The 17,679-nt window shown below is 45.8% G+C and overlaps 1 protein-coding gene and 1 long non-coding RNA gene across 19 annotated transcripts in view; one reads left to right on the top strand and one right to left on the bottom strand.

The window, feature by feature from the left end:
* Positions 1-11,539, top strand: part of epb41l2 (erythrocyte membrane protein band 4.1 like 2) — a 31,454-nt gene extending 19,915 nt beyond the window's left edge. For 3 of the 18 annotated variants that reach the window (XM_057016302.1, XM_057016303.1, XM_057016304.1), the window contains exons 15-25: positions 2,728-2,778; positions 2,902-2,937; positions 3,354-3,413; positions 4,589-4,753; positions 5,688-5,768; positions 6,092-6,700; positions 7,672-7,800; positions 7,989-8,087; positions 8,165-8,245; positions 8,812-8,926; positions 9,113-11,539. In XM_057016302.1, coding sequence (XP_056872282.1) covers positions 2,728-2,778; positions 2,902-2,937; positions 3,354-3,413; positions 4,589-4,753; positions 5,688-5,768; positions 6,092-6,700; positions 7,672-7,800; positions 7,989-8,087; positions 8,165-8,245; positions 8,812-8,916 — 1,416 coding nt within the window. In that variant the 3' untranslated portion in view covers positions 8,917-8,926; positions 9,113-11,539. Of the gene's footprint in view, positions 1-555; positions 2,119-2,727; positions 2,779-2,901; positions 2,938-3,353; positions 3,414-4,588; positions 4,754-5,687; positions 5,769-6,091; positions 6,701-7,671; positions 7,801-7,988; positions 8,088-8,164; positions 8,246-8,811; positions 8,927-9,112 lie in introns of those variants that run through there. The other 15 variants (XM_057016306.1, XM_057016305.1, XM_057016307.1 and 12 more) reach the window with 15 other exon arrangements.
* Positions 9,432-13,104, bottom strand: LOC130515812 (uncharacterized). The gene is made up of 4 exons (XR_008947265.1): positions 13,090-13,104; positions 12,653-12,926; positions 12,394-12,575; positions 9,432-11,926 (listed from the first exon to the last, which is right to left on the bottom strand). It is a non-coding gene; the product is annotated as an uncharacterized LOC130515812 (long non-coding RNA).
* Positions 13,105-17,679: the final 4,575 nt, after the last annotated feature.

A 17,679-nucleotide genomic window follows, 5' to 3' on the forward strand; every position in this document is an offset into this window, starting at 1 on the left:
TAAGATATGACATTTTAATACCCGCTGCTATGATAGTCTCTGGAGAGCTATAACAATGGCATCTCATTTAGCTGGGAGTTTCTGGAAAGCATCTTGCCTCCACCATCAGGTTTAGTTCAGACTGATGTGTTTACAGTGCTGAGCAGCCTTACTGCATGGCTCCACTTCCCTTCCTCTCCTCACTTCCCTCCCTGTTGTATCCCAGCACCGTGGAACTGACCTCTGGCCTGTGCCCTGTTGACTCTGTCTACTCACAGCTGTACTCTGCACAACCCTGATCAACTTGGACCTGTATTTGGTGTGTTCACTGACTAATGGTGTGTCTCTTTCCCTCTCTTTTTTCCTTTCACACGCTTCCTCTTTATATGTTCTACCACATCTTCACTTGCACGCTCACATTATCATTTCGTAAAACCGAAATGATATTTTAAACGCACATCGGCTTGTTCGTTGTTCCCGACTTATTTTTACTGCGTGCTATTTTTTTGGAAATCTACACATGGGTCTGGTTTTATTTTCCCACCCTTTCTCCCCTTTTTAATTTCCCTCAATCAGTCAATCTTCATGTTTCCTCTCTCCTTCTCCTCATCTTCCTCTCTGTCCTCCACTCCCCCCTCCCTTGATTTGATCTCTGAGTTCGACCACGAGCTTTCAGACATTTCAGAAGACGACGACCTTGTCGTTGAGGCCTCAGCCTCTCGCGCTCAGCGGAGGCTCCCCTCAGACACGCCCACTTCTATATCTGACCAACTCCTGGCTGATTTGGAACGCCTTCTGAAGGACCCCTCCACCTTTCTCCCAATCACAGGCTCCCAGACAAACGGTTTCGATGTTCTGGGGGTGGAGGAAGGCTGCCAGGCTAAAACCAGAGCGTCAGCCGGAGTACCAAACTGGCCGAGCTGGTTCTCTCTGAGGGCCGTTGTTAAATGCGTTTCCTTGTTTCTGTGTTTTCTGTCCCTGCTGGGCAAGAAATGTTATAAATGTTTGACCACACAACTCCAAGCAGGAGTGATGAAGATGAGCTTGTTCACTGCCACTGTCTCTAAGCTCACTTCAGCTCACAGATCTGCAGGTCATTTAAAGATTATAATCAGCAAATCCTCTAAACTGATCACTTCTCATGAATTCCATCAGATTCTGAACTACGTGGCTTTAAAATGGGCTCATTTAGTGGCCTATTTTAGGAGATATGTGCCTCCTAAATGTAGTACCTCTGTTCCTGCTGGACTTTGGAAACAAACCAGGATAACCGTTCCTATTATTTCTTCCCTCTCCTCTCTACCTGCTAAGGTATTTCCTGTCACTTCTTCCTCCTCCCTTCTGACTCTTTACCCCCTCTCTCCCTCCTGCCTGCTGACACCCATCCACCACTACCTGCGGAATCCGTCCCCTCTCCTTTTGCCCTGCCTCTTAATCCTCTTCCTGCTGGTTGTGATGCTGACAGCCAGCCAGTCCCTGGCCTTAGCCCTGATTTTAGCCACACCCCTCGGCCTGACGCTGTGCTACCTAGAGAACGTGGTCTCCAGCCAACGCAGGCCGGCACTTTTGCCAACGTTTGTCGGCAAGACGCCCAATGAGCAGCAGGACGATCAGCCAAGCTCTGGTTTTAGCGTGAAAGCTTTTCCTCAGAAACTGAAACACTCCCCTCCTCACATCAGACACCAAGTTCACAGGAGCACCAATTGGACTCAGGAGATGTGTGACCCTGCTGCATGAACACAGAACACACAGTTTAAACCCTGACCCCCCCTTTACCCTTCACCCCCGACTTTTTTAAACCTTTCTGCTTTTCAATGTGTATACTTCCCAGCCACTCCTGCTTCACCCAGTGTTTTATAGCGTTGTCCCCTGGCCACCTCTTCATTTAATCAGAATAGAATTTGAGATTAAGGAGGTAGTTACACATTTACACCGTTAGACTAAACAGTGAATATAGAAATCATGTAACTGTAAGAGAGAATGAATATAGATATATTAAAGGGTTGTGTTGGTGGAGGGAGGTAAATAAGCAATCTCAAAGGATTCCCAATATGCCATTTGAGTATTTAAACTAAGCAAACATCGAATGACAGAGAAATGTATTTTATTTAAAAGAAATAAGCGCTTGACTTGACCGCACTGAGGCTACTCTGTTTTTATTGCTAGTTTAGCTAGTTTTACCTACAGTGAGATACTTATGACAGCCACAGAAAACCCTTACTCATAAACACTTTAGGTCATAGGTATTTGTATATAATTAATAATAAATATTGAAGCGTTAACTATGGCACATGGCTGAGTTGCTGAGAGTCATGGCGGTTTTCTGCATCCCATCATATGTTTTTCTGAATAATTGGCATTTTCTTGTTGGAACACAGTTGATGCATTTGGATCAGAAGGACAGATTTTACAGGGAATGCTGGCATCCCCTATTACTTTCTAAAATAATTTACTCAGAAATGATGTCTGGATTAAGTAAAAAGCTAAATAACGAATGCAACACTTCCTTTAGGACCTTTTCAACACTAATTATTCTAACAATAATCTGGCTCCAGTGGTCAGTGGCGCCTGGTGTCTCCCTTTATTCGCCACTTCGGACTTCCTCCGTGCTGCTGGTCATGTGGGTTTGATGACCAGCAGTGGTCCCTGACACAAGGGGCGAAAGCTTCTCCCATCATCCATTTCACTGTTTTCTTTCTCGGTGCCCCCGCCCTCATCATTTTTGTCATGTCTTAACTCACCCTCAAGCTGAAGGAGCTCACCCGAAGCCCCAGTGATGAAGAAGCCATGCCCACACAGGTCTGTAGGGCCTGTCTTTACCCAGCATGCCAGTGATAGAGATTCAAAGATGGTTCCAGGTATCCAAAGACAACAGTTAACAGACTAACATGTCCTTGATCTCTCCCTGATGTGTCCCATCAGCAGTCTCCCGGAGTGAGTGAGCTCGCCCCCTCTCAGGTTTACATGCCAGTTTATTTCACCTTTTGCCTGCACTTGTTGCTCGGTCGGTCATTTGGTTCGTGCAGAGTCAGTTTTTAAAGTGCATCCATGTCAATCTAGTCTGGAATTTCTACGGCAGAAGAAGAACAAATATGCTTATTGCACCTCATTATGAATTTAAAAACTGATTCTGGAAGGGCAACATTTGAGTCAGCGTTGCTTTGATCTACTGTGGTTTCACTTTGGTTTCATTTGGGTTTGGTTCATATCTGCAGGCTTTCACATCACAGCTTTGGTGGATTTTTTTAACATCAGCTGGTGTCATTTTGAGACCTTTGAGTTTTGCATATGTGGGTACGAAGGCTAGCATTGACTGTTAGCATTTTGTACTCATTTATTTGTTTCCATTTTTTTGCTTTATCTCTGCCTTACAGAGCCCAATGAGAGTGCACGGGGACAATATTTATGTGAGGCACAGTAATTTAATGTTGGAGGTTGGTACTGGTGTTGATTTGATGGCTGAATCTTAAGAACTACGTGTTTGCTTGTACTGCGACGCCATCAGAGCTACAACGTCCTCCTGTGCAGCTCCACACAGGACTGCTGCCCTCTCGCACTCTCAGGCTCTGCGTGCATGTCTGTGTTTATGGAATGTATATTCTGCACATTTCTCTGAACTTCAGTGTTTTAGTGTTACTGAAACTGTTCTGGGTGTGAGCAGTTTCAGTGCTGACTGTTTCACTTCAGAGCAGCCATTTAATGCACAGCATTGCTTTAAATTAATGTACGTAAAACAAACAATGTTCAAAGTTCCCGCAGTGCTCTTGGAAATAAACATCCACAGCTGAAATGATTCATATCATGGCATTGCAATGGATATTTTTTCTACCACAGACTGAAATGCTGAGTGTTTGCAATGGCTGCTTTGTTAAATGGATCAGTCCTGTGTATATATGAATTTCATGCATGCTCTGTGCATGTGGACTGCAGATTTATGCATTATGTAATGCAAAATATGATCTTTCCAGAAGTGTACTGTCAGGCATTCGCATCTAACCTGCCTCTCTAACCAACACAAAGAGCTTTCTTCCTGTTTGCCTACTGGCCTCCGGTGTTCTGTGGTTTGATAACATACTAATAAACCTGTTTATAGGCAACATGGGACTGATAGTGATGTAATGGTGGGCATATCCTGCAGCCCCACGTTTCTGTAGGGATTTATTTGTAAAGTCTTTAAAATGGAGAAAGTAAAATAATCTCTGTTGTAATTAGTTCATCACCATCAGCTCCATGCTCTCCTGCTCCATTGTTCCGGGCTGGTTTTTTAGAAAGAACGCCTGGACAAGATGACGAGCGCATATCTCGCTGCAGCCTGCTCCAAACGCATTCACCAGATCCTTTTAGTAAAGTAATTGAAGTTTTGGTGATGTCATCTGGGCTCCAGTGAGGTGTGGTACCCATCTTGTCCTCCTCCTGGACAGACTAATGTTCCCGTGACCTTATCAACCCTCTCTTCTTCCCCTTTCCCTCCCTTTCCCTCCATCCTCTCTTCCACAATCGTCCACCTTTACTCTTGCCTTTCCCCTCCCTCCATCAAAACTCATTCGTACTTATTTACTACACTTTATTCCTCCTCCCTCTCCCCTCCTTCCCCCCCTCCTCTCATCAGGACCATGATAAGACCCAGGAAGAGGTCCTGAAACACCAAGCTAGCATTAGCCAGCTAAAACGCTCCTTTATGGAGGCGCCACCTCCCTCCCCTCCTCAGCTCAACCAGTGGGAGAAGCGTCTCACCTCTTCACCTGCTACAATACGTATTCAGCAGCAGCAAGTGGTATGTCCGCCTGGATGTGTCTGTGTCAGCAGATTATCAAAAGAAGCATGACTCTGCAAGATATTTGTCAGGAATATTCGTGGGCATTTGAACTAAAACGATGTTTTTTCATTGTGTTTTAGGGGTAAAATGTGTTTAAACCCCTCCTCTGTTACTCTAATATTTCATGTGTGTGTAACTGCGGATCAATAGTTGGTGGTGAAGACGACGGCTCGTCTCCTGTTGGAATTTTTTTCCTCAAACCTTCCTTTTCTGTTTTCCAGCTCCACTAACAACACACTTTAAAACCTTTTTATTGCCCCGCAGCTGAGGTTTTCATACAGGAAGTTTATTTTGTTTTTTGTGGTGGTTTTGTGCTAAACTGTCTCCAAATTAGTGCTGAGCCCAGGTTTTTGTTCCTCTCTTGTCTGTTACATTCCCAGCCTCAAACATCAGATTGCCTTTTATAGGAGATAGTTTTTTATACTCAGTCCCTTATCAGTCCACAGGCTTCCTACGCTGCTAATGCACGTTTAGAACAATGTGTCACCCTGAAATTGATTAGCCGTGCTTGTCAGATGTGTTCACAATCTACAGCTGTCACCAATGCTGGTCTTTCTCCTTGTTTTGTATCCGCACCATTCGTCCGGAATGATGAGCATTGGGAGGAAAACGCTGCACATGAACTTAAATGCAAATTGAAGTTTATTTAGGAAAAACCCTCGTAAGCAGCAAACGTCGAGGCATCAGGCTTCAATCTTGAAGCGAATGTGCATCCAATCATCATTTGTGATGAGAAAATGTAGGAATTCATATATGCAGATGTATAAATTCTCTCTCACGCATGTCCTGGAAATTGCATTTACTGTCTTGCTTAACAACCATAATCCCAATGTTGTGACGCGCTAACGATGATGTAATTGCTGACTGTCATGGTAACCTCTCTGTGACGCAGGTGAGCGAGCCCCAGGTGGAAGCTGCCACCACCGCCGCCGCTGCTGATAACACACTCTCTGACACCAAAGAACCTGCAAAGGTGGTTCATTCTGTTAATCCAACCTAATCTGTCATCCATCATTTCCTTCAGCACTAGTGTGAACATTCACCGTGTCCTTCCACGTCTGACTGTCCAGCTCGTCGTTCATTTTCTTCCATCCGTTTGCATCTTTTTCCACAGTTTATTCTCAAAATTCCTGCCGTTTGTTTTTGTTGTGTATTGATTTTCATTTGAGGCATTAATTTTATGTTCAATGATTCTGTTTTTTTTCTTTGTCCCCATGCTTTTGTTGTGTGTGTGTGTGCACCTCATCGTGTGTGTTTGCGCACGCCGTGTGCATGTGTGTGTGTATGTGTGCGTAGACAATCGAAGTTGAAATAGAAGAAACGGTTGTCATCCAAGAGGTTTCCAAAATGACAAAACCTGAAGGTGACGTGGTCGCTATCGGATCTCTGAGCGAGCCAGGAGTAAAAACGTCGGAGCCCACCAACGTGGCGAGAGAGGAGAGCGTGTCGTCCGAGAGCGAGAGCGAGGAAGAAGCGGAGTACCATCCAAACGTCTCCGTGTCGATCGCTCGCACTCAGATACCAGAGGAGAAGGAAGAGGAGCTGGAACAGGGGGAGAAAAAGGAGGAGAAGTTGGTGGAGCCAGACACAGCGGCTCCAGGTGTGACCTCTGCTCCAGCCGAAGTCAGCCAGCCTGTAGAGGCCACCAGCCCAGAGGAAGAGGGAGCACAAACCCTGGAGGAGAACGTGGAGGAGGAGAAAGAAGAAGAGGAGGAGAAGGAGGTGGTTGGAAGTGATGAGGTTCCTGTGATACCACCAGAGGAAGCTCCGAATGGAGTCACCCTGTCAGCGGAGGCTGCGACCGAGGTCCCCGCCCACACGGAGGAAGAGGAGGAGCCTAAAATGAACGGCGAGGCCTCCCTGGCTGAAGCAGAGTCACGGCCACAGGTTATTTGTTGCTCTGAGGTAAAGTCTTCATTGGGACCCCCGTGGAGCTTCCCCAGGCTTCGACCCTTCCTCCAGATTTAGCAGCACCCGTTTATATCTCCTTCCTGCCTCTCTCAGTGTGGGTTTCTCCTTCCTGCCTGTGTGAACATTTAAGCCCCGCCTTCGACCTCACGCTCGTGTTTGTCCCAGAAAGTCACCCAGTCAAACCAGTGTCATCATCCTCTAACGGGATGAATCACGCCAGCGTTTCCGTCTCTCATTTTTCATTTTCCACTCGTCCACCCTTGAATTTCTGTTATCTTTCACCACCGCTGCCTCACACCATTATCACCGTGCTCGGTGTGTGTCCGGTGTGTTGCTCTGTGCTGTGAAGTCAGTGGGGCCTAAACTGGGAACTGCATGGTGTTTTTATTCCTTATTTTTCTGCATGTGTGTGTCACACCTCTGCGCCGTGCGTCTTCATCGCATTTTGGCATTGATGCTTTTCTCCACAACTGTTTAATCGGGCCGTCATGGTCGCCGTGGCAACGGCATTGCGGAAACCATCAGTGCCAACCATTACAGACATGCCTCCCGCCGCGGCCTCGTGGCCCATTCATTTCTGCTGTGTCCGATTCGCCGGCGCCTCCTCGGCGCCGCCGGCATTTTTGTAGCTGTTGCTCGTTGGCTGCTGACAGTAGTTGCTGCATGGGTTTGCAAGATTTTGTTTCACATGACCGTTGGTGCAGATTTTGTGTCTCGCTTCCCTTTCAATGCCACATTCTCTAATCTGATATTTAATTCATGGCTGATTTGGCTTTTAAGCAGAAATTTGTTGCAATTTTCGCATCACTGACCAGTTTGTGAGTGAAATTGATGTGAAACTGAACGGCGGAAGAGCACAGATCCTGCATGTGTCTGTCTCCCCTTAACGGTCCCAGGTTTAAATGCACTAACCTTCTTCTCCTCCCCCCTCACTTCCCTTCTCTCTCCCCCCCCTGCCTCCCCAGCCGCCTGTGGTAAAGACAGAAATGGTGACAATTTCAGACACGTTTGCCGCCCAGAAAACTGAGATAGCCACAAAAGAGGTGCCCATCGTACACACGGAAACCAAGACCATCACATACGAAGCGGCGCAGGTGCTCACAGAGGAAGATTGTGTACATTTTCTACTCTTTGGTGTTTGCTTAGTTTTGTTTTAAGGTTTTTCTTTGTAGTGTTGAAGCTTCCTTTCTAGTGCCAGTGCATGCGGGCATGAAGCCTCCTCCCCCGGGGGGGACTCTGTGGATACACCTCTCTGATCCCCTTTTGCTTCCTCTGCTCTCAGTTGGACGGTAACGGAGACGGCGAGCCCGGCGTCTTGATGACGGCCCAGACAATTACATCAGAGTCTCTGTGCACGACCACAACCACGCACATCACCAAGGTACAGACCCGCACACAAGCACTTCCTGTCGCTTCTGCAGTGCAGCCTCCATCACTGCGCTGGTTCTTTATCCGCAGACTCTGAAAGGCGGCCTGTCGGAGACCAGGATCGAGAAGCGCATCGTCATCACCGGGGACTGCGACATCGACCACGACGAGGTCAGTTCGCCGTCTTGATTCTGACCCGTTTGGCCAGTGGCTCGTGTTAACGTGGGTCATGTTAAAGGCTGTCAAGTCCGGCCTGGTTGAGTAAGAAGCTGAGACGGTCGATGGATGGATCAGACATGTCCACCATGTTGCTTACATTTGGAATGCCGTTATGTTTAAAAGACAGTTTCCCAAAGTTGCCCGCATGCTGGAGTAGCCAGATGTGCTCATCCCGCCTCTCCACATCTGCTCAGTGGTGTCATAACCTTTCCTTATTTTGCCAGTTTGATTTTGTTGCTTTTCTTGAACACTAACATCCGATAAAATTTGATGTTAGTCAATACTTGTCCCGCTCGATTTTCTAGATTTACACATATTTGTGTCCCATTGAGTTGTTTCCTCTTTATTATTATTATTTACTGTCACTGCTCCATTCCTCCATGTCCTCCCAAGAAGTTAAATCCAGGCTTTTCATAATTTTCCTTTTGCATTTTTTTTTATTTACTGCCACCCCTCCTGCCCTCCGTTCACCTCTCCCCCTGCCTGCACGGTGCTGCCCCCTTGTGGCCGCACCTCAGGCGCTGGCCCAGGCCATAAAGGAGGCCAAAGAGCAACATCCTGACATGTCTGTTACCAGAGTGGTGGTTCATAAAGAAACTGAACTGACTGAGGACGAAGATTGACTGAAGTCAGGTAATGAAAATATTAGTAACAATATTATTATTGCTGTAATAGTATTAGACAGGAAATGTCCTACCTATTGAAATAAAGAAAAAGATATATATTTTTTATTTTAGGATGCGGTTGTGCATTGAGTAGGGGCTAATGACGAGGGCCAGTCATCGCTGGCTGATTGCAGTGAACCATTTGTTTCCTCAGAGCTGAAGTGCCCACCGTGACTGCTCTGTCTCCATTGAAACGACCTCCACCGCCAACAACGACCAACCTTGACTGACTGAGGAAGAGGAGGGATGGGTACTGCTTCGCTTTTCCACGCTCTACCCAGGTGGTCCGTTTTACACGTCTGTGGTGCATCTAAATCCCTCACTCCGTAACCAAGAAAAAGAAAAAAGGAAACAAAAAGAACCACTCTGTTAGCTTAACATTTGTAGCATGTTTTTATTTTTTAATAGTGACGTTTGTTTTATAAGAACAGGATAGTGTGTCTCATACAATGTGAATTAAAACTTTTATAAAAAAAAATTAGGAATGCACTAATGACCAATCCTGACATGGTACCATTAAACACCTTCAACAATGCCTAAAACATTTGGCTGAAGCTGATAAAATGTGTAGTTAATCACTCAGAAATGTGGTCCTAGTGCATCCCTAAACCAAAAACAGCTGATTTTGTTAATATCACAGCTCCCCTCTTTACTGTTTTGGTGTAAAGAGTAACACAAATATAAGATTAATTTCGACATTTTCACAAGAAACACTGCAGGTACAAAAGGGAGACCAATCGGCCTTTTTCAGCGTCTCACTAGTTCCAATCGCAGTCGGGGGGGAAGGGTGGGGGGGCTGTTACATGATCCCATTTTTTACTAATGATGACTTGAATAAAGGGGGGGAGGGGGCTGTCACTCACAACACTGCAGTAATGAAGGGCAATTATCTGGGGCATGAAGATTTATGATTGATTGTTGTTTTTGTCGGTTTAGTTCATATTCATACACATTCCTTGTGATTTCGGGGGGGACTGAGCCCACGTTCAGCTCATTTCGCTCTAGACCAGGCGACGTTTGCCATTTAAAATTTAAATGAAGGAATCTCAATCTGGTCCGCTGATTTTTTTATTTCTTTTTACATGGCCGACCAAATAACCCAGGTTGGTTTGTGAATCTTTTGCGTTTTTTTTACGAAGCAGAAATGGAGCGAAAATAAAGCGTCCGCCATCACAATCGAATTTCTGTACATTAAACCTGTAAAATCTCAGCAGGGAGCAGCAGCACAGCTCCCTGTTGGCGCCACCTGGGCCCTCCACCGTACGACATTCCCGCTGGGCCACAGGCGAGCCGACTTTTAATTGGGAGAGAGGACCAAGTAACTGGAAAATGAAAACAGCACCGAGCAGCGGCGGCTAACACACCGAGAGCTGTCGATGTGTGTTGTCTGTAGTTCCACTGGCGTTCGTTTGCATCCACGTTCTCAGTACGCAGACAGCCTAAACGGAAAACAGGAAGTTCTAGCATGTTGCTAACGCTCTTCTGTTCTGCAGCTTAACAAACGCTTTCTGAGCGAGTTTAGGTGAGAGATAATCTCTGCTCAAACTGCATTACGGTTCCATTCAGCCCTTTTTTCCAGTTTTGTTACCATATCAGCTCTAATACTATAACTGGTTGTAGGCACATTTATTCTAAAAAAAAACAACAAAAAAACATTCCACGTGTATCCATCTAACATTGTCTCACTGAAATCCACCTAAATATTTGCTTTTTAAAAGGTACGGGCCTCACACCTGTGGGGCGCATCCAGGTGATGGATCTGTAACGGGGGAAATACTGGCCTGATCTCAGCTATGCATTAAAATAACATTCCAGGCGAGGGGGAGCTTTAACCTTTGACCCTCCTGCAAAAAAACAGCTGAAAAGCATTTAAAGGAAAACTGCAACGGGCGGCAGCTTCACTGTTAAAAAGAGGAAACGGAAGCCGTTCCATCACAATTGTATTTATAGTTTTCTCTCAGAAGTTGTCTTTTCTGCGTGCACCAGTCGTTCAAAGTGTTTCTTGGATGTTTTTTTAATATTTCCACGCCGTTTGGGATGAACGGAACGGCACTGCAAATCCCACCTGACACCATTTTTGCTCTATCTTTTGTACTTTTGACCCCAGGTGTAACCTTTGTTGTCACCCCTGGGGCAGTTCCGGGCTCTGTTTTAACCAATCACAGGAACTTTGAGGACTGTGACGCCTGGTTTTCCAAAATTTCACCATTTTTGTTTTAGGTTCCTCGAACGCAACGAGCAGCTGAAAAACGATTCCACACCAGCTGTTTCTGAAACTTCCAGGAATGTCAAAAGAAAAACAGAAAAAGAAAAGACACATATTGTCCACAAACCTCTCCATGTGATCGATTTACAGCTTTTCTGGCATATTTGAATTAATATCTGCACAGATTTGTATAAAAAGCTGGGGAAAAAGGACAAATTTTGGGAAAACCAGCCACAGCTGCCTCGTGGTTCTCGGCTAGCCAACCAATGATCAGCAGTAGGGATTTTCTAGCAGCTTGACTGTCTTGTGTCTCCTTCCCACACAGCCACTATTCTCCTGTGTAACACTGTTTAAATAAAGCATTGTTTTACTCTGGCCTGTATCCATTGTCATCATTTCTCCAGACTTTCAGACATTTATTGATCACTTATGAACATTAAAACTCCAGCTGTGCCCTCTGGATGGCTGATCCAGTGTGAACTTTAAGGATATGATGTGAAAAAACAGAAATAAAGCCATAAAAAGAGTAAGTCAACATGTTAATTCAGGTTTCCATGGTGGCATCTTTATACTGATCCGGTCTGGGCTGCTGTTTTATTGGTTCATCTAGCCGACACGCGCGTTTGACTGACGGGAGGAAAGTGCGTTGATGAGCTTCATCTCGCAGCTACCCGACACTCCTCCTCCTCAGCGTTGCACTTCTGTCGACCCGCCTGTAGATGGCGCCTCTGTCTTGTGGCGACTCCGACAGCTCCGCTTCAACTGTTAAAAATTCAATCATAACATCACTACAAAACCCATACACCTTGTGTATTAATCATCTTATATATATATTTTTACTTTATAAGTAACTAACAGGGTGGAAAGGTAGTTTAAACTTTAGCGCTGTGTCCATTTCCTGCGCATGCGCAAGCCGACAAGCAGCGTTTTCACTGAACGTTTTAGTTTTATTGTCGAATATTCAGATATGGATCATATTAAAGAAAATGCATGAAGCAACTGATTTTTTGCAGCTTTGATGGCATTAAAATTAGTTAATTTTATTTACAATATTGATTTTCTTTATTTTATCCCCTTTTCCAGCTGTCTTCACAGGCCAGTTATGGCTGTAGAAACAGTATTTATAGGGCACCTTCGTGTGTGGTGAGTATCCATTTAAAGATGCTGTGTTGCTGTAAATAAATAACAGTAAGAGGTTTGAACCCATAAAAAGTTAATGACCTCCCTACCCTGCCTGAGCTTCCAGCTGAGGTAGATGATCAGCTGCAGCAGCAGCAGACAGACGGAGAAGAACAGCAGCAGACCGAACAGCCAGAGAGGATAGATGGTGTGTCTGTCTGCCTGCGCGATGGTCTGGCGAAGGAGCAGGGCCACATCAGCCCAGGGGCCGCTCAACACCTCCATCGGGCCCCTACAAGAGAAGACAGATGGTTAAATAAGACTTCTCCACTCAGAAATGATACGATGACAGTTTTAGAGGTGACTTACGGGCTGGCTCTGAAAGCTTCTGGAGGTCCGGACGGTGGCAGCGTCACATCTAAACGGGTCAAAGGTTTAGAGTTTTGTCGCCATCGGCGTGTTAAAGTCCTCAGAAGGGTCCCGCGGGGCTTAGAATTCCCGGTTATTCACCCTCTTCCTTTGTGTCAGTTCTTCCATCTGAAAGTGTGTGTTCTTTTCTCCCGCTGGCACTGATACTGTTGTTGATGAAGTGGACTTTGTTCTGTTCCAACTGTTGAACCTTGTGATTGCTGAAAAAGATTAGCTGTATTGGGCAGGCGAGTGTGTGTGTGTGTGTGTGTGTGTGTGAGAGAGAGAGAGAGAGAGAGAGATCTATAATAACGCAGCCGGTTAGTTGGGAATGTTGCCACACATTCACCAATAAATATGACATAAACAACCATGATTCCTGCGTTTGTTGACCTTACCTGACCTTTGTTCTTCTACTACCCCCCCCGATTGGATCCATTTCTGAGGTGTCCTCCCTCCTCCCTTTATTTGTGATCACATCATCACGGTGTCGATGACATTAACCTTGAGTGATTTCTGTAAGAAATGATCAAAGTTTGCCAAAGTTCGAAGGTCCAGCGCTGGTCGCTAACACTAACAGCGTGTTTGTTCGCTGTAAACACTGACGCAGGTCCCCATCCGAGGGTGCCAGAACATCTCTCTGCTGCGCTTTACACTCACCTTTGGATGGACAAACAGACCTAAATGTGATTTTTAGCGTTTATAATCAAACATTGGCAGCTAATCTAACCTAAAAGGCTAAAGATGCTACACGGAGAAGCCAGATTTCTCAGTCTAGCGCAGCAGTAATCAGGTTTCTCCAGGGAAAAAAGTGGGATTTAGGTGAAGAGCATCTGTAATTCAGCTGTGACTGGTGGGAAGCGCATGTTGCTGTCAATAATATTGATCAGCTTTGCTCTTTCTCCATTGATCGGAAGCCTTCTAAGCTTTGGGTGTTCCTTTCTTGACTTCTGATGGATGCTGCAGTAATTGCAGAGGTTTCTGTTTGTGTCCTTGATGGCTTTGAGGTGAAGGGGTGGTAGTTTGGTTTGATTAGGGTTTGAGTATCCAAGCTGCAAGTTGGAGAACAGGAAGGAACGAGATACAACAGAGACAAAGTGTAACGCTTCAATTATTTATTATACACGACTGATGAAATATTAAAGTGGCTCTTGTGGAAAGAAGGAAAAACTCCCTTGAATATCTTCTGGTCGCCCTCATGATTCTCCTCAAACATTTCCAGCAGATCTCACTGAACTGCTGCCCTGATTTCTGCATCCCAGTAATTCTGCAAGCCCATCCTGCAGCGGTGACCCCCAAATGCGCTCGAAAAGAGGATTTCCTTCATTTCTTTTCGGGTTTTCACGGTCGCATCGTTCCGACAAGCGTTTCCAGACGCTGCTCCCATTAGATCTCATGTTTAATGAATGTCGCCGCCTTCATGAAGGAGATTAAAGAGAACCTGCGCATTAATCATTTATGGCTGAAGTTCAGACGTGTGTGTCGTCAGACGTCAGATTTGCACGTTTGTGGTTGTTTTCTGCAGGAGGAGACGCTCGTTTTCCATCTGCTGGTGAAGAGGCAGCATCCTCTCAAATAAGTGTGTGTGTGTGTGTGTGTGTGTGTGTGTGTGTCTGATGTGTGGGCGGGTGGCTGTCCGTGTGTCATCAGTGCTGCAGGAACAGATCCCGAGTTTCATTGATTCTACCTACAAGAACCTCTCTCCAGTCTGTCAGAACAGGAGAGCTCCCGGATTAATCCAGATGTTTCCAGGAAACCTGGAAGCAGTGCGGCATGTTTCAGCTGCTATTTTTATGCACGTGTCCGCCTGCTTTCTTGTTCTTGGCGTGCCTTTTGCTGATTGCTCATTGATCTCGATATTTCCTGCTCCCCTGCAGCTCCAGGGAGGACGCTGCTCATTTCTGAATTGAATTACCGCCGAGACACAACCGGCAGCAGCTAATCCGCACAGTCGTCGCAATCAAGCTTATTGTAGCTGAATTGTTGTTTTTTATTGTTTGCTGACACAGGCGTGCTGTTGACGTCATTTCAGCGCACGTCATTTGCCAATATCTTTTCACTTTTGTTTCATTTTTTCAAAGTTTCTATCCTGCTTTTCAAATGACGCAGCTCAAGGCGCCAGCGGCGGTTGGTAGATCGCTGTAAAACCTTAACAAATGAAAAAAGAAAGATTAAAAGACAAGCCGGCACCACTTAAAAGCCTGCTCGTGTCGGCGGGTTTCGCTCCTCGGGCAGGCCGCTGCTCCCGCCTCAAAAGTCCGGCCGTCTTCCTTCTGAACTGGCTGGAGGCGCTAGCGGGAACGTGGAGACGCTGGGAAGAAATAAGTGGCGCCAGAGCAGCACCGGCCTGACCTGGAGATGACGGAGGACTTCCTCAAGGTCAGCCGGGGAGAGGGGTGGCTCCTGAATGCTGACCTCGTGTTGGCTCGGGTAGGGTTAGCGCGGTGGCGTGCACAGGTGCTGCGGCTGCATTAGCATGAACTCAATTACCTGCCATCACGGAGTGGAACGACGGCTCTCACAACGGCTCCCCCTCATCAACATTCATGGGAACGCGCTCCGACACGCGGCGCTGCCGCCAGCGTGCTGCTGGGGACGTACGCCGGGCTCCGATTTTCTCCCTTTACTTGTTCCCCTACAGGTTGTCATAGCAACCCCTTGGCCTTTTAAACACAGGTTTACATTGGCGGTAGTGGGGTCGTCGCCACCACTCATCGCCATAGTTACCAGGGCTTCGTTGTCCAGCATTATGTAAGACGTGTGACATTTAGTGGATCCGTCACAAGGCTAGCGTGTGCAGTCTGTATGTATATATGTATGTATATATGTATACATTAATATCTCAGCAGTGGACAGAAGATTCATGCTGCTGTGCAAAGGTGATATTTGATTGATTCCTACATCAACTTGGTGATTCAATGAGATCAATACATGACATGACAGATGGAGATGTTGGATAAGATCACCAGCTGATTGGAGCTCATTTATTCCATAAGTTTATATAGTTGCTTTCTGGGTGGTATTTTAATTAAGTATTTTTGTTCTTTCTACAGTAGATAAAACAACGTTGAAGCATTTTAAAAATCAAGAAAAGGGGAAAATTCTGCCCCCTAGTGACATAATGTATGTATCATATATGCACGAGTGAAGACATTAGAGTTAGGTTTGAGTGGGTTGCTGACCACAGAGGTTACCATAGATACCAAGTGGAAGCTTTCATTTTTATTGTCACAGCATCAGCACGAGCTTTAGTTAACATTTCATTTGAAGTATCAGTTAAGTTAGCATCTAGTGAAAAGACAGTCCAGTACTAATTGCTAATTCCCCGGGCATTGGTGATTTTTTTTCTTATTCATCATTTATTCATTATTTCACTCAGCGGTGTAACCATGACCCCCACCAGAAATTTTAGCATCTAATATCTTCCCAATGTTGTTATGAAACTGGCTTTGGAGTTAGTAGACAGTTACTTTTGATGTTTTATCAAATAAGTCCTGATAGTTATAACTGACTTCAGGGGAGATTTATATTTTAAAAGACACTTTGACATTCAAATCCTGGGGCTTGGAGGTAGAGACAGTGTGAAGAGAACATGTCTGATGTTAATTAACCTGTCAGTACTGATGCCGACACGTTTAAGGCAAAAGTCCGGAAAAAAAGCTTTAGAGTTACTAATAGTAAAACATGTGAAATGATGGTGAAAGTACGAGACAGAGACGGCAGAACAGGCATGATAATATTTGGCTTTCTATCGCCCGTTAATTTAATCCATCACATTGGCATTGAGGGGGATTTTGGATTGACAGAGACACATTATGAAGAGAGAGCTGCAAAAACAAATAATTTATCTGTTAATTACGTGGCTGGAGGACTGGATGGAGAGAGACCTGGTGGGCGGATGTGAGACGTGGGTGAGGAAGGGAGAGAAAAGCTGTTGGGGGTAAGAGAGGGGGGGTGAGGGAGAGGGTGAGAGTGTGTGTGGGGAGTGTGAATAGGTGAGAAACAAAGGACAGAAGAAGAAGACGTTTAGCTAACATGTTAGCGGCCCCAAGTATCCTTTATCATTCTGACACACAGACATGCTCACTGCAGGGGCCTGACTGTGGAGGCCTTTAACACACACACACACACACACGCACACGCACACGCACACACGCACACGCACACCCACCCACCCACACACACACACACACACACACACACACACACACACACACACACGGAGCTCATGATGTTAAGATATAATAATGTGGGTTTCTGTGTGATCAATTACTGGGTTGGAGGTAATAATGCTGCAGGATGAGCTCCCAAATACCCCAAATAATGAATGTTGCCCCCAACTGGAGCGATAAAATTAGGTTTAAAAATAACCTCAGATCAAATGAAGCCAGAGGACCTGTGTTCTCTGAAAGCCTGCCCCAAAGACTCGTGTGAGATCGAGTCCACGTATGTGGAATGGAACCAAAAACCTGTGAGATGAAGACTAAAGAGTTTTTACGGCTGCGATACAACAAAAAATTGGTCTTGACTTGGATCAGAGGGAAACTGCGTATTGCCGGGACTTAAAAGCTTAAGAGAAGGTTATCTGCCCCCTGCCTTCACCCTGATGTTGCGCTCCGTAAAGGTTATTGAACCTCAGATGGGAGGATGGAGGAGGGGGCAGTTCTGAGAGAGAGAGAGAACCTGAAGAGGGAGGAAGGATTTGGAGGTGAAGCTGAGAAGGTTAGAGTGATGGAGAGGGTGAGGAAGAGGGAGGCGGAAAATGGGATTAATCTTCCTCTGTTTGTGCCTCTCCTCTCTTCCCTCTTCTCATCCTCCTTCAGATCCTGTTTGGAATTTCGTGATGACATCATCGACGATGAGATCAGTGTGTGACAGTGAAGTTATGACCTTCACCGGCTCAGGTTCTCAAGGCCTTTGATCCATCCATCCATCCATCCATCCATCCATCCATCCATCCATCCATCCATCCATCCATCCATCCACCA

This window comes from Takifugu flavidus, chromosome 19 (genome assembly GCF_003711565.1).
Source record: "Takifugu flavidus isolate HTHZ2018 chromosome 19, ASM371156v2, whole genome shotgun sequence".
Taxonomy (NCBI): Eukaryota; Metazoa; Chordata; class Actinopteri; order Tetraodontiformes; family Tetraodontidae; genus Takifugu; species Takifugu flavidus.